The 13,372-nt window shown below is 42.8% G+C and overlaps 1 protein-coding gene across 11 annotated transcripts in view; it reads right to left on the minus strand.

The window, feature by feature from the left end:
* Positions 1-13,372, minus strand: part of LOC114597953 (uncharacterized) — a 210,845-nt gene that overhangs the window by 97,839 nt on the left and 99,634 nt on the right. For 10 of the 11 annotated variants that reach the window (XR_003706925.2, XM_077929790.1, XM_028731485.2 and 7 more), the window contains exon 5: positions 11,840-11,962. The exons of the other annotated variant lie outside the window; for it this stretch is intronic. Coding sequence is in view for 9 of the 10 variants with exons in the window: in XM_077929790.1 (XP_077785916.1) it covers positions 11,840-11,962 (123 nt within the window). In the remaining variant the exon portion in view is untranslated. The remainder of the gene's footprint in view (positions 1-11,839; positions 11,963-13,372) is intronic. 11 annotated transcript variants of the gene reach the window in all.

The raw sequence follows: 13,372 nt of genomic DNA on the forward strand, positions 1-13,372 counted from the left end.
TCCTTTCCTTTTTTTTCTTTCAAACAAACAAATTATTGCCACTTAGGAAAGTGGAAATGTTGACATTCTCCATAACTCGCATTCAAAAACAATTCGTACGTGTACAAAATGGCTGGTATAATTGTTATGGAAATCTATCGGAGCTTTCCAGTACAGGAAGTGCTGTTCATTTAATTAAGAAAAAATATATAAACACTCTGCTCAGTCTGAAGGACAAACAATCCCAGCTGGACACAGTTGCAAAAACTGTGAAGGTAAACCACGAAGGCATGGGTAGGCAAACTAAGGCCTGGGGGCCAGATCCAACCCAATCGCCTTCTAAATCCGGCCCGCAGACGGTCAGGGAATCAACGTGTCTTTACATGAGTGGAATGTGTCCTTTTATTTAAAATGCACCTCTGGGTTATTTGTGGGGCATAGTAATTTGTTTATTTTTTCCCTTCAAAATCTAGTCAGGCCCCCAACAAGGTCTGAGGGACAGTGAACTGGCCCCCTGCTGAAAAATTTGCTGATCCTGCACCAAGGTTTCATATGCCGATTCAGTGGGGGGGGGGGCTATCTGCAGAGGGTCATAAGAAGGAAAAAAAATTCTGAACAAAACAGTGGATGTATGATTTTTGTGGTTCATGTCAAATCCCACAGGGCCCTGGTTTCTTGTGACAGAGCGTTCCACCAGGCCGGGGCCACGGCCAAAAAGGCCTTGGCCCTGGTCGAGGCCAGTCTAATCTCCTTGAGGCTCGGGAGATTAGCTTAACTGTTTATCAATAGGCTCCTCCAATGACAAGTGAACAATTATAACATAAAATTCAAGACTAAAGATGACATTCCTGAACGAAAGACTACGCTGTGAGGAATTCGACTTGTGGTGCATTTACCTTAGTTTGCCATGATTTGAGGGCAATCGATGCAGAACTACAATCTCACATTGCTACATCAAATGACTGTTATTCAGTTCCGTTTCATGAGTACTATGATTTAGCAGAGCTGACAAAGGGCAGGAAAAGTTTCTCCAGCATGTTAACAGAGTAAATTAAGTGGACAACATAGCTCCACATGAGAGAGAAACTGACAAAAACTGGTTGAATGACCTTCCTGGTTTTAAATTGTAGGTTTTAATGCTCAACTGTTTCACCATCGCATACGTAAAAGCCACCTTGAGAACACGGATGAAAGGCGAGGTAGAAGTTTGTTTTAAAAAAATAAAATAACAGAATGGAGGCTTTCTTTGTAATCCATGCACTGACAGAAGATAAGCTTGCCTCACAATGCACCATTCATCTTAGCCTTAGTCTTTTAATTATTCAGGGCTAATCAATATGTGTTTCAACCCTTTTAATTGTGAGTCATTAATGGCATTTATTTACATCCATTCACAGGCTGAAAAGGTACCTTCTCAGTTTAACAGTTTGCAATTGCCATTCTAAATTTCAAGAAACAGTGTACTTTGGGTAAATTCAGACGGTCGTGAATTGAGTTGTGGCTACTTGTATAAATTCACTGTTTATACAAAAATCCCACAATGTTAATAACTCATATGACCTAGATGCAGGTACTCTCTTCCCTATTGCAAACATAGCAGTATGCCTGGCCCTGAGTGAAAGTGAAACCTTTGGTATGAAATTACTTTGAATACAACTCTGCCCACACACCCCAGGATCCCATCGTAAGTGCTAAGTCTTCCTTAATGGATATAACAATCCAACACTTCCAACACAGTTATAGCTGTATCAGGAAGTACAGAACCCGAGACAAGAGTTGGAAATGCTCATTATCATTTGCATTGCAATGTGGATGAAAAGTTCCTCATGCATGCACCTTTCTCTCGCTAGAGCAAAGCTTGCGATAATATAGGAGAACAATCTCTTCCAAATTGCCATGGGCACCGCAACCAGGGCATTACGACAGAAGTCAAGACATGCTCCATAAATGCAATCTGACTCTTCCTTGAACTTAGTCGAGTTAATTGAAGTTGATAACCAAATAAGTGGCTTGAACACTAAGATGGTGAAACAGTCTCTGCTGAAGACTTGTGGGAGCAAAGAATGTCAGGACTGCATTGTAGATGGGAATAAGCAGGAAAGAGCAGCTTCATGGGGTCACTCACATGTCTGTTTTGCGACACTTCTTATAACATGCAAAGCAGCCCTGGCATACTTTGTTTCCACATCTCTTTGATGAAAACTATTCCAGGATTTGACCCCCTTACTGTTAAAACTCCTTTTCTGATTTTCAACCTCAATTGATTAATAGGCAATTTGTAGCTACTTGTTCCTTTACCCAGAGCTACCTTCAATCCAAATTGCTGCTTTAAATGCACAGCTCTGAGAAGAGGGTCAAACTTTGCTATCCAGAGGAAGTAAAAGTTGCAGCAAGGCTCCAACTCTACTTCCACTGTTGGAGACAGTATACTTCTGGATGCTAGTTGCTGGAAACCGCAGGTTGGGAGAGTGTTGTTGTGTTCAGGTCCTGCTTGCCAGTTTCCCATGGGCATCTGGTTGGCTACTGTGGAAACAAGATGCTGGACTAGATGGGACACTGGCAAGATTGAGCTGGGCAATTCTTAAGTCCTTATGGGTACTTTAAAATTGACATTCATGGATCAGGTGCCCATTCTCTAGATCAGGCATGGCCAAACTTGGCCTTCCAGATGTTTTGGGACTACAACTCCCATCACCCTAGCTAACAGGACCAGTGGTCAGGGATGGTGGGCACTGTAGTCCCAAAACATCTGGAGGGCCGAGTTTGGCCATGCCTGCCCTAGATCAGGCTTCCTCATCCTTGGCCCTCCAGATGTTTTGAGACTACAGTTCCCATCATCCCTGACCACTGATCCTGCTAACTAGGGATCATGGGAGTTGTAGGCCAAAAACATCTGGAGGGCCGAGGTTGAGGAAGCCTGCCCTAGATGATCAGTCATCAAATAAAGCTCGCAGGAAACTATTTGACACTTGAAGACTTCCAGAACTCTGCAGACACAATCCAATAAGACTTCAATGTAATTAAGACATGGTTTTTTAAATGGGTTTATGTATGTTCCAGTTTTGCAGACAGGAAACTGAAGCCAAGTGATCATGAAGATGAGTGGCTATATCAGTGATTTGACGCATGGCTGACTCTTTGAACTCACAATTCCAGGGTCAAATCCCAACACAGTAAGTGAAACCACATTGGCTCTCATGCCCTTCACTGGAAAATCTATAATATGCTCATTTCAAGAAGTAAATAATGTATGACTAAAATGCAAATCATAGTACCGTACTTAGCACATATGGTCAACACAGAGCATCATTTAAGTAGAGTTGTGTCATATTTTCCAGTTTTGATTTGCAAGTAGAAACAAGCAGATTCAGTGGAATTCTCTCTCCTGCCCCCTCCCCCGCAAGAACAAAAAAGACTGTATAAAATGTTAACGTAATTCCAATCTTGTTTGGCATCATTATTTCCCCTGGTTGTATCATCTTCTCATTTCTGGTTCAGCAATGCAAGCGGATCCTATCCCATCATTGAACACAGGGAATGAAATCATGTTAGAGTCCTACATAGCCAACCAGATTTAGCTATGTGAGGAGGTCAGCGTGGGCTAGTGAGAATGAGCAACATTTAAATGGATAACTGAACATTTTCACCGCAAGAATTGAAAAAAGTATTTTTCAGCATAGCCAAAATATTCATGAAAAATGGTCAGTAGCTGCAGCTCAGCTCATCGTCTTCCACTGAAAATCTTGGAAATTTGGAAAGGAATGGCAAGTATCAGTTTAAAGGCCAAAAAATAATAATCAAGATGTGATTATTCGACACATGGCCATTACATTTTTTAGTACTCATTGAGAGTTAGTGCTTAGTTTTACGGAGAATGAAACAGTCTCAAATGTTACATGTTTTAGAAATTGGATACTTGCCAAATGCTTTGATGATTTAAAAAAAAAATCTTAAGAATGCCTGCAGATCAAATTACAAGGATACAAGTATTACACTAATCAGTAAAACAAAAGACTGCTTTCATCAACAAGTGATCACAGGTTGTCACTCGTCTCTGACTTCAGGAGATTTGATGGAAGAAAACTTGATGATATAAATTAGAAATGACAGTCCACTGAAGGGAGTTAACACAGGGGTCACGAACTCTTTAACTAATTTCTGAAGCTTATCAATGTGAAGAGACATATCTATTTTCAGAGTGCGTTGCTCACTCAGGAAACCAGAATGTGGGATGAACTGGTACCTTGAACTCTTTAAATTTTATTAATTTCACCCCGCAAAGAAAATGACAGGGTCCTCCCCCGTGGTGTAAATTAGCTACGTGAAGAAATTTGTCGTGCGGGTACAACCCTACACACACCAATTTAAGGCTTGCTTCCGTTTTGAAGAAGCTGTAAATAGGACTGGGCTATAAATGTAATTTGTACATTTTTCGCCATAAGGTGCCACTTGCAGTCATTCCATAATGGAGATGCATGCATGTAAAACTAGTTGATTAAAAAGGAATGGTGAAAGAAGAAGACTGTCACCTGTGACAGATTTTGCAAAATCCAGGAGGCGGAGGGAAGGAAACAACAAGCTTGCAGAACCTGTGCACAACACACACACACACACACACACACACACACACACACACACACACATGTCATTCTCTTCTATCTGGTGCAGATCTCTCTCAAGGGTACTGTAAGAAGTCATGACACGGTAGAGAAAACCCATCATGTGGATCGAGAAAGAAAGAAATGAGAGTGAGTGTCTGGGTCTCCCACAGGCAACTGACTTGCTACTGTGATAACAAGATGCTTGATTATGATGGGCTTTGGGCCTGATCCTGCAGCGCTCTTCTCATATTCTGATGAGCCTCTCGGTACACAAATGTGATTTGTTGTTGTTTAGTCGTGCCCGACTCTTCGTGTCCCCATGTGATAAAAGCTTTCATTTCACAGGGGACAAGAGTGGTGTTCTCTAGCAGACATAAAGTTTAGCCTAGAAAATGGAAACCTGAGACTAAGCTCCAAGTCAGGGGTAGGCAACCTAAGGCCCGGGGGCCGGATCCGGCCCAATCGCCAGCGTGTTTTTACATGAGTAGAATGTGTGCTTTTATTTAAAATGCATCTCTGGGTGATTTGTGGGGCATAGGAATTTGTTCTCTTTCCCCCCAAAAAATATAGTCTGGCCCACCATATGGTCTGAGGGAAAAGGTTGCTGAAAAAGGCTGCTGTCCCCTGCTCTATGTGAACCTTGGCCAATGACAAGGCGAGGAATTCAACCTAGCACTATGGCAGTTGTTCCGTCATTGCAAGCTTTGCCGCCCATCTCCTCCTCCCTGAACTGTTCTGGGGATTCTCACAACAACAACAAAAAATTAAAAAGCTATGTGGGTGATAAATAAGACTTGCTTCCCCTGAAATGAGCAAAAAATCCTTCCTGATAAACTACTAATGCTTCCATTCAAACTCATGGTGACTCCATGTGGCTGGATAAGGCAGGAGCTGAAATGCTATGCTGTTTATAATTTCTGGTGAAATCTTATTCCCATATCTCTGAAATGGAACAGATCTTTATTGTTAGCAGACACGAGAAGTCACAAAGAACTTGCAGGGTGATCCATCCCATGCCATTGTTCCCAACTTCTGTTAGCCACAATAGCTGATGGAGAACCTAGACATTATGTTTCTCTTGAACCTTGGCCAGTTTGCTAATAGACATGGACAGATCTATCCTTCATTGATTTGTGTACCCTTCTTTGAACCCAGCTGCTTTAGGGGCCTTCTCATTAACCCATTGCAATGAATGAAATCTAGCCAAGGGTTGCACAGACAATCATTTCCCTCCCTTTGCCTGTTCAGAGGTATTGAACATGCTGGGTATGCCTGATGGGAGTTGTAGTGCAACAACATCTAGAGGGGACCATGTTCCTGCCTTAACTGTACACCTATATCATTTTGAAAGTGACCTATTATAATAAGAGAAGTCTCCAAATCTAAGCAATTAGTACTAAATAACTGCCCAGTAAAGCCTATGGTAAGAGACCTGAGCCAAAAAGTGAAGCTTTATGCTCACTTTAATTAACATAAGCCTTTGTTTGGTAGAAAACCTGAATCTAATTTCACAAAGTTTGTCATATATATGTTTTTACATTCTGTGTGACTAAGAAGTGAGATATGGGAGATAAAACTGTCATAACACAGCAGATGCAGAATTACACTTTGAAAAGCTAATCAATCCACTCCCCTCCGGCGTTTTTATGTAGCTGCACGCTACTTCACTAAACAGGAATTTACTTCACATCTGGAATTTACTTCCAGCTGTGAGGACTGCCCATTCCAGTGCAGTGAGATAATCTAAAAGTTGTCTGCTATAATTAAACTAGATTACAGAAAAGGTTCTCAAACTGTCATAGCAGGCTTCCCCAAGTTGATGGAAGTGTCAAAACCTCAACAAATGTAAGAGTAAGGGCTGATGTTTAAAAAACCGAAGGACCACGGGGAAGCTGCCAAAAAGCACTTACAATCCTATACATTGATAGTATATAGCAGCTTTAAGGATGATAGGATAGCACCAGTATTTAGACAGAGAGCAGCTGTGTGAAAAACCCTTGTAAATAAAGTTACAGGGCTGAGGAATGGAAATAAAAAATAGTAATGTCCCTGATTAGAACAGGGGTTGGGAATCAGCTCAAGGGCCACATTTCTTTGTGAACAACTTTTGGAGGGCCTCATGCCAGTGGTAGGTGAGGCCAGAGGCAAAAATCACCACGGCCAGAGGGAAAACTGGGTAAAGCAACATATGTTACTCTCACTTTTGTACCACATGTTGCATTCGCAGCATAAGGTTTTTCTAGACACCCCGCCTCCCAATTCTCCACTCAAGCAAGCAAGAGGCATTGCTACAGGTCAAGGATACATCCAAGACAGGCAATATCACTCAAGGAAGGCACAGAGCAAGGCCTGTGAGGAGTGTGGCCTACAGAGAGGCCTGAGGGCCACAGAGAGAGAGAAAGAGATCTAGAATGCCGCATGTGCTCCCCTGGCCTCGGTTTCCTCACCCCTAGATAAAAGATATAGCTTCTGTACTCCAGGGAAGGCTGGCTTAGCACTATTTCTTCTTTGGCAATCACTCGTAGCCGAGTAAGATTGTCTTCCATGAACACGATTTTAACAGTGAATCTGTAAGTGACTCTGGAGGCCAATTCTGGATCGACACGTCCTCCCACAGTGGGGACATTGGTTTCCAGGCAGGAGTTGATCACGGTGAGGGTTTGCCAAGTGTGCCTTCCTCTTAGCACATTTCTCCCTTTTGTCCTGAGTTTGAGCATCTTCAAAGTCCATGACACCTTTGGTAAAGGCTGTTCTCAAATTGAAGTGCTCGCAGGCCAGTGTTTCCCAATTGTCGGTGTTTATACTACATTTTTTTCCAGATTTGCCTTGAGAGAGTCTTTGAACCTCTTTTGTTGACCACCAGCATTACGCTTGCCATTTTTAAGTTCGGAATAGAGTAGTTGCTTTGGAAGACGATTATCAGGCATCTGAACAACACGACCAATCCAACAAAGTTGATGTTGAAGAATCATTGCTTTGACACTGGTGATCTTTGCTTCTTCCAGTACACTGGCATTAGTTCGCCTGTCTTCCCAAGTGATGTGTAAAAATTTTCAGAGACACCATTGATGGGATCTTCCGAGGAGTTGGAGATGGCTTTTATAAGTGGTCCATGTTTAGCACTGTTTATATACTGACTGGCTGCAGCTCTCCAGGATCTTAGGCAGTGAATTCTCCAAGCCCTACCTGGAGATGCGAGAGAATGAAAGTGGGACCTCCTGCATGCAAAGCAAATGTTCTACTGAGTTATGTCCTGTCCTGTCTGGGGAATGGGCAAATATTGGAACATACTGTTGAAGGTCCCCTTTGTTAACCAACGGTTCCCACAATCCCCTGGCACCATTAGCTCATGCTTTGCTAGCGCTCAATATGGTGGGATCGTACATTTTTGCGGGAACCCGACACTCATCTCTAGATGATCCAAATACTGCTCCTTTGCTTGAACCCTCAAAAGCAGCGAACTGCCATCCTAGGCTGATACTAACCACCACTGATCTCTCTTCTCGACATATCCTTGGTGTAACAATAAGTAGTGCCATGACAGATAAATCTTTGCATTCAGAGAAATAATGGGTTTCTGGAAGACTTATGGATTGACTCAGTTTAGTGAGCTAGAAAGCCTTAAGTGTTTATTAGTATAATGATGGATAGGAATCACAGTGGCACTCATGCATTGTAACAGCATCAAGCCAACATCGACCGCACTAACAGCATGTAAAGTTAACAAGACTTCTAGCTGACTTTCCCTATTTCTGGATGTGTGAATTATCTAAGCCAATCAAAAGAAAACCACACGAGAACTGAATGGAAAACCTCAATTAAAAAGAAGGCTTGCAAGAGCAGCTGGTAGCTTTCTGGGGAAGTTAACTCATCAGCTTTCCTGAGTGGGATGGAGAAGTGTGGGGTACATTTAATTGCAACAAATATTTATAGTGGAGGACACCCAATGTGTTAAAATACTGGGAGGCAAAAGAGGATTTTTGAGTGAAATCCTAACTCAAGACGAAGCTTGATGTTTTGTGCAACTAAAGGGAAATAGCTGTATGGAAAACATCCGTGATAATCATTTAAAAAAATGTGTTTCACAAACAGTAGTGCTCTTATCCAGGAAACCAGAAGCTATGCATCAGGGAAAGGTCACATGGTACCCTCCTGAAGTTGCTGGACCCAGCTCACATCAGTCCCAGTCAGCATGAGCCAAGGGACAAGGAAGAGGAGAGCTGCAGTCCAACACTGGGAGGGCACTATGTTGGCTACCATTTCTATGACGAGCAACTCCATTAAGGGGAAAGAAGACTCTTGGCAATGGAGGCCAGGCAAGCAAGCAAACAGTTTAAAATCACCCATCCAGTAAACTTATGCAGGATACAATACAGATCAAAGCAAACCGAGACACATACACCATCTCTTAAGGCCCCATGAACGGCCTGATACCACACCGGTGGAATTAAAGGATACTTTATTCTTCACTGACCAAGCATATGCTGCCAGAGTTGCAAATGGCATATTGTGGAACAGTGTCTAAGCTTACTCATCCTAACTATGCTTGAATAAAAATCAGGCCAGTCATTTTTAGGAGAGGGATGTGGAATCTGTGGACCTCCAGACCTCAAGCTCCCATCATCCCTGACCACTGGCCATGCTGGCAGAGGCTGATGGGAGCTGGGAGTACAACCCACATTGTTTCTAGAATATAGAATAATAGAGTTGGAAGGGACCATGAGGGTCATCTAGTCCAACCCTCTGCAGTGCAGGAATATTTTGCCCAACATGGGGTTTGAACCCACAATCCTGCATTTAAGAGTCTTGTGCTCTACCAATTGAACTATCCCAGCTTCTATAATGTTTTGAACTGTTTTTAGAATGGTGATGATGATGGTGGATTTGCCACCATGGGCTCCATTGGGAGGAATTATAGAATCATAGAATCTTAGAGTTGCAATGCAGGAATCTCAGCTAAAGCATCCATGACAGGGTAGGATATAAATTGGATGGATGCATGGACAAATAAATAAGGAAAACATCTGGAGGGTCCCAGGTTCACCATCCATGCCATAAGAGCACAGCCTTTATGGGCCAAATTATTGCTCAAGTTTCAAAATTCAAAATCAGAGAAACTTGCAGAATGACCGTATCTCCTTCCCATATTGGATCAGGTCACTCATGCTTTGTCCAGCAACTGGCAAATACTCTTGCCATCTAGGGCCAGATCCACTCTTTCTTTCTTGAAACCAGAAATATGGGTGGGTAGCAGAGATTTATTGGCCAACAGAACCTCACATGAAAGTGAGATGCAAGTCACAAGGGTGATCACTCTCGGAACTCGATGTAGTATCGTTCTAAAATTTGATCGCTAATACAGCAGCCTCAACCATATCTGGAGATGTTAAAATTGTGAACACTCTATGTATATATGCCCTGAAACAAGACATTTCACACCTCTAAACTATATTGATATAAAAGATTGCTAGGGTGATTCACAGGCATGTTAGACCAAAGGTCCTTTATGTGGTTGACATTAAAAGGAATATCTACATTTGGAAAAGATATGAGTTGCCAAAGGCTAACACAGAGAGCATCTGCTAAGAACAGTAAGGCCTCAGGATTCTTACCTTCTACTATGTCAATTGCAGACTCTAATTCAGCCCAAATTCAGTGTCTGAATAAAAGAGTAGCTGCAGGCAAAATAAAGATTGCAAACGAGGACCAGTTCATTTCAGATATAGCAGGCTATTTGATTGAGAAAGATTTGCTAGCTTCTGAAAACACACACAAAACCTAATCAGGTCAACCCTCCCCATAACAGCCTCGTCTGAAAATCTTATCATCATCATCAAGAAGAAGAAAGAGAAATGAAGCTGGGTTGTAGATAAAACTGGATTGAAAAACTTTCACAGGGCCAAGCAAGTCCTGAGAAAGTGGAGGCAGTTTCAGAGACTTTCAGGATTTCTTAAATTTGGGAGAGGAGATTTGTTGTTGTTGTTTAGTTGTTTAGTTGTTTCCGACACTTCATGACCCCATGGACCAGAGCACACCAGGCATTTCTGTCTTCCACTGCCTCTCGCAGTTTGGTCAGACTCATGTTTGTAGCTTCGAGAACACTGTCCAACCATCTCGTCCTCTGTCATCCCCTTCTCCTTGTGCCCTCCATCTTTCCCAACGTCAGGGTCTTTTCCAGGGAGTCTTCTCTTCTCATGAGGTGGCTAAAGTATTGGAGCCTCAGCTTCAGGATATTTCCTTCCAGTGAGCACTCAGGGCTGATTTCCTTCAGAATGGATAGGTTTGATCTTCTTGCAGTCCATGGGACTCTCAAGAGTCTCCTCCAGCAACATAATTCAAAAGCATCAATTCTTTGGCGATCAGCCTTCTTTATGGTCCAGCTCTCTCTTCCATACATTACTACTGGGAAAACCATAGCTTTTACTATACGGACCTTAGAGGAGATTTACCCACTTTAAAAAAGGAGTGGCTGAGGGTTATAGTCCACTGTGATTTAAATTGGCACAAGAAAGGTAACAGAGATGGTGCCTGGCTAAGTATTTCATGGGAAGGAATTCAACAACACTGATGACCTCCTGATACAATGGTATCGCCTCATCTGCAGTATGCAGTTGATATGTTATTTCTAAAATGTCAGATTTATGATGGTGATGATGATCTGTTCTCTGTAGGGACGAGGAACCTGTGGCCTGCCCAGTGATGTTGGACTACAACTGCCATTATCTCTTACCATAAGCCATGCTGGGTGTGGATGATGGGAGTTGTGGTCCAGCAACATCTGGAGGGCAACATGTTCCCCATCCCTGTTCTGTGTGTTCTGATCAACAAACCTAATTTTTGCTTGGAGAAATCTTTACGCAATCTGTGCTGTTATATCTCGCCTCATGCTATTGATTTGATCTTCTCAGTCAAGCTACTGTAGAGGCACTGATAACAGAAACTCCAGAATGCGATAATCATTGTCATTATATTTTATTTGAGAAGTGTCTACAATTGACGAGACACTATTCAATGTATATAAGACAAATCCAGGCCAGCATGCTTCCAGAGTCAAAATGGAACATGGAAGAACCCATTCAAATTATACTCAGATTTTTCTTTTTGAATAGATATCCTTTACAACTGCAGCTTCGTAATCAAGACATAAGCATTCTCAAAACAACAGTTTGCACGAATATCTTTCATTTGATTTCCAGACAACTATTTTTCCACTTCAGTAAACTGCTGATTAAACAAAGAGACAGTGAATGGATTGTTACCTTCACAAGATGTCCGGTCTTCTCTCAGTTTCTGGCCAGCTGGACATTTGCAGTAGTAGCTGCCAATCATATTGCAACATTGGCCCTGACATCCTCCATTGGCAATGGCACATTCATTGACATCTGTGGTGAGAAGCATTTTTATGAAGGTGAACACAGAAAACAGCATGTACAACATTTACGGTTAGGGTTAGCTATGTTTATTTTGCCTTGCACCAGAAGTGTTATCAGAGCAGCTAACAGATCCAAAGGAGGTCTCCCTCACTGCTTTTATCCTCAGAACAACCCTGTGAGGTAGGTTAGGCTGATTGACTCAAGGTAATCCAGCGAGCTGAGTTGGGATTTGAACCTAGGTTTGCCCTGCCCTAGCCCAGCACTCTAAACTTCCATAATCACATATGCAGACCCGCACAACTTGTCACCAACCAAAACAAATCATAAATCACTAATTAAGCAGGGTGACCACCAGCAGCTGAATCACCTTCCTGTTTTGGGGTGTCTGCATGGAGTTATCATAAATGGGTGGGCATGTTAAGTACCTGCCAGGTCACAATTTACAGCTGGTGGGGTACATCTGAGTGGGTGGGTCATGCAGACCTTTCTTACTGTTGTGCCTCCAGGTAAGGTAAAGGTAAAGGGACCCCTGACCATTAGGTCCATTTGTGACCGACTCTGGGGTTGTGGTGCTCATCTCGCTTTACTGGCCGAGGGAGCCAGCTTACAGCTTCCGGGTCATGTGGGTCATGACTAAGCCGCTTCTGGCAAAGCCGCTTCTGGCAAACCAGAGCAGCGTACGGAAACGCCGTTTACCTTCCCGCTGGAGTGGTACCTATTTATCTACTTGCACTTTGACGTGCTTTTGAACTGCTAGGTTGGCAGGAGCAGGGACCGAACAATGGGAGCTCACCCTGTCACGGGGATTTGAACCGCCGACCTTCTGATCAGCAAGTCCTAGGTTCTGTGGTTTAACCCACAGCGCCACGTCCCTGTGCCTCCAGGTACAGGATCATATTCTATGAGGAGCAGCTGTCGACTGGCTTGTGCCATCCCAATGTTCAGATTGGACTGATGAAAAAGTGCCCCTGGCCCCTCTTTGCAGGCTGGAATGTAATGTTTTGTGGCTCTGTTCTGCAGTTAAAGGCCAGGGTTCTGACTTACAGCTGCTGAAAGCCTCTCTCACCAGAATCCATTCTGCATATCTATTGTCGCTCAAGGTTGCAACCAATCTCTCCTCTTGAAAAATGCCTTGACATGTAACAAGTTTACCAAGCTGGATCTTAACAAATATTCAGTGTTGCTCAGACATTCAAGCCATTCCTACTGACACCGCAGACGTTTCAGAAAATAAACGGGTTGACTTGTGTGTCTAAGAGCAATGCCCAGAAATAAATTTTCCAGCTGCGGCATTCAAGGCAGAAAGTTTTCAAAACTACTCGATGGTAAAGATCAGAACCCTGCAGCTTTGAAAACCAAAGCAAAAGTGTTTAACTTAACGATTTCTCATTCCAATGTCTACAATATTTTGTACAGATA

Source organism: Podarcis muralis, chromosome 6, assembly GCF_964188315.1.
Source record: "Podarcis muralis chromosome 6, rPodMur119.hap1.1, whole genome shotgun sequence".
NCBI lineage: Eukaryota > Metazoa > Chordata > Lepidosauria > Squamata > Lacertidae > Podarcis > Podarcis muralis.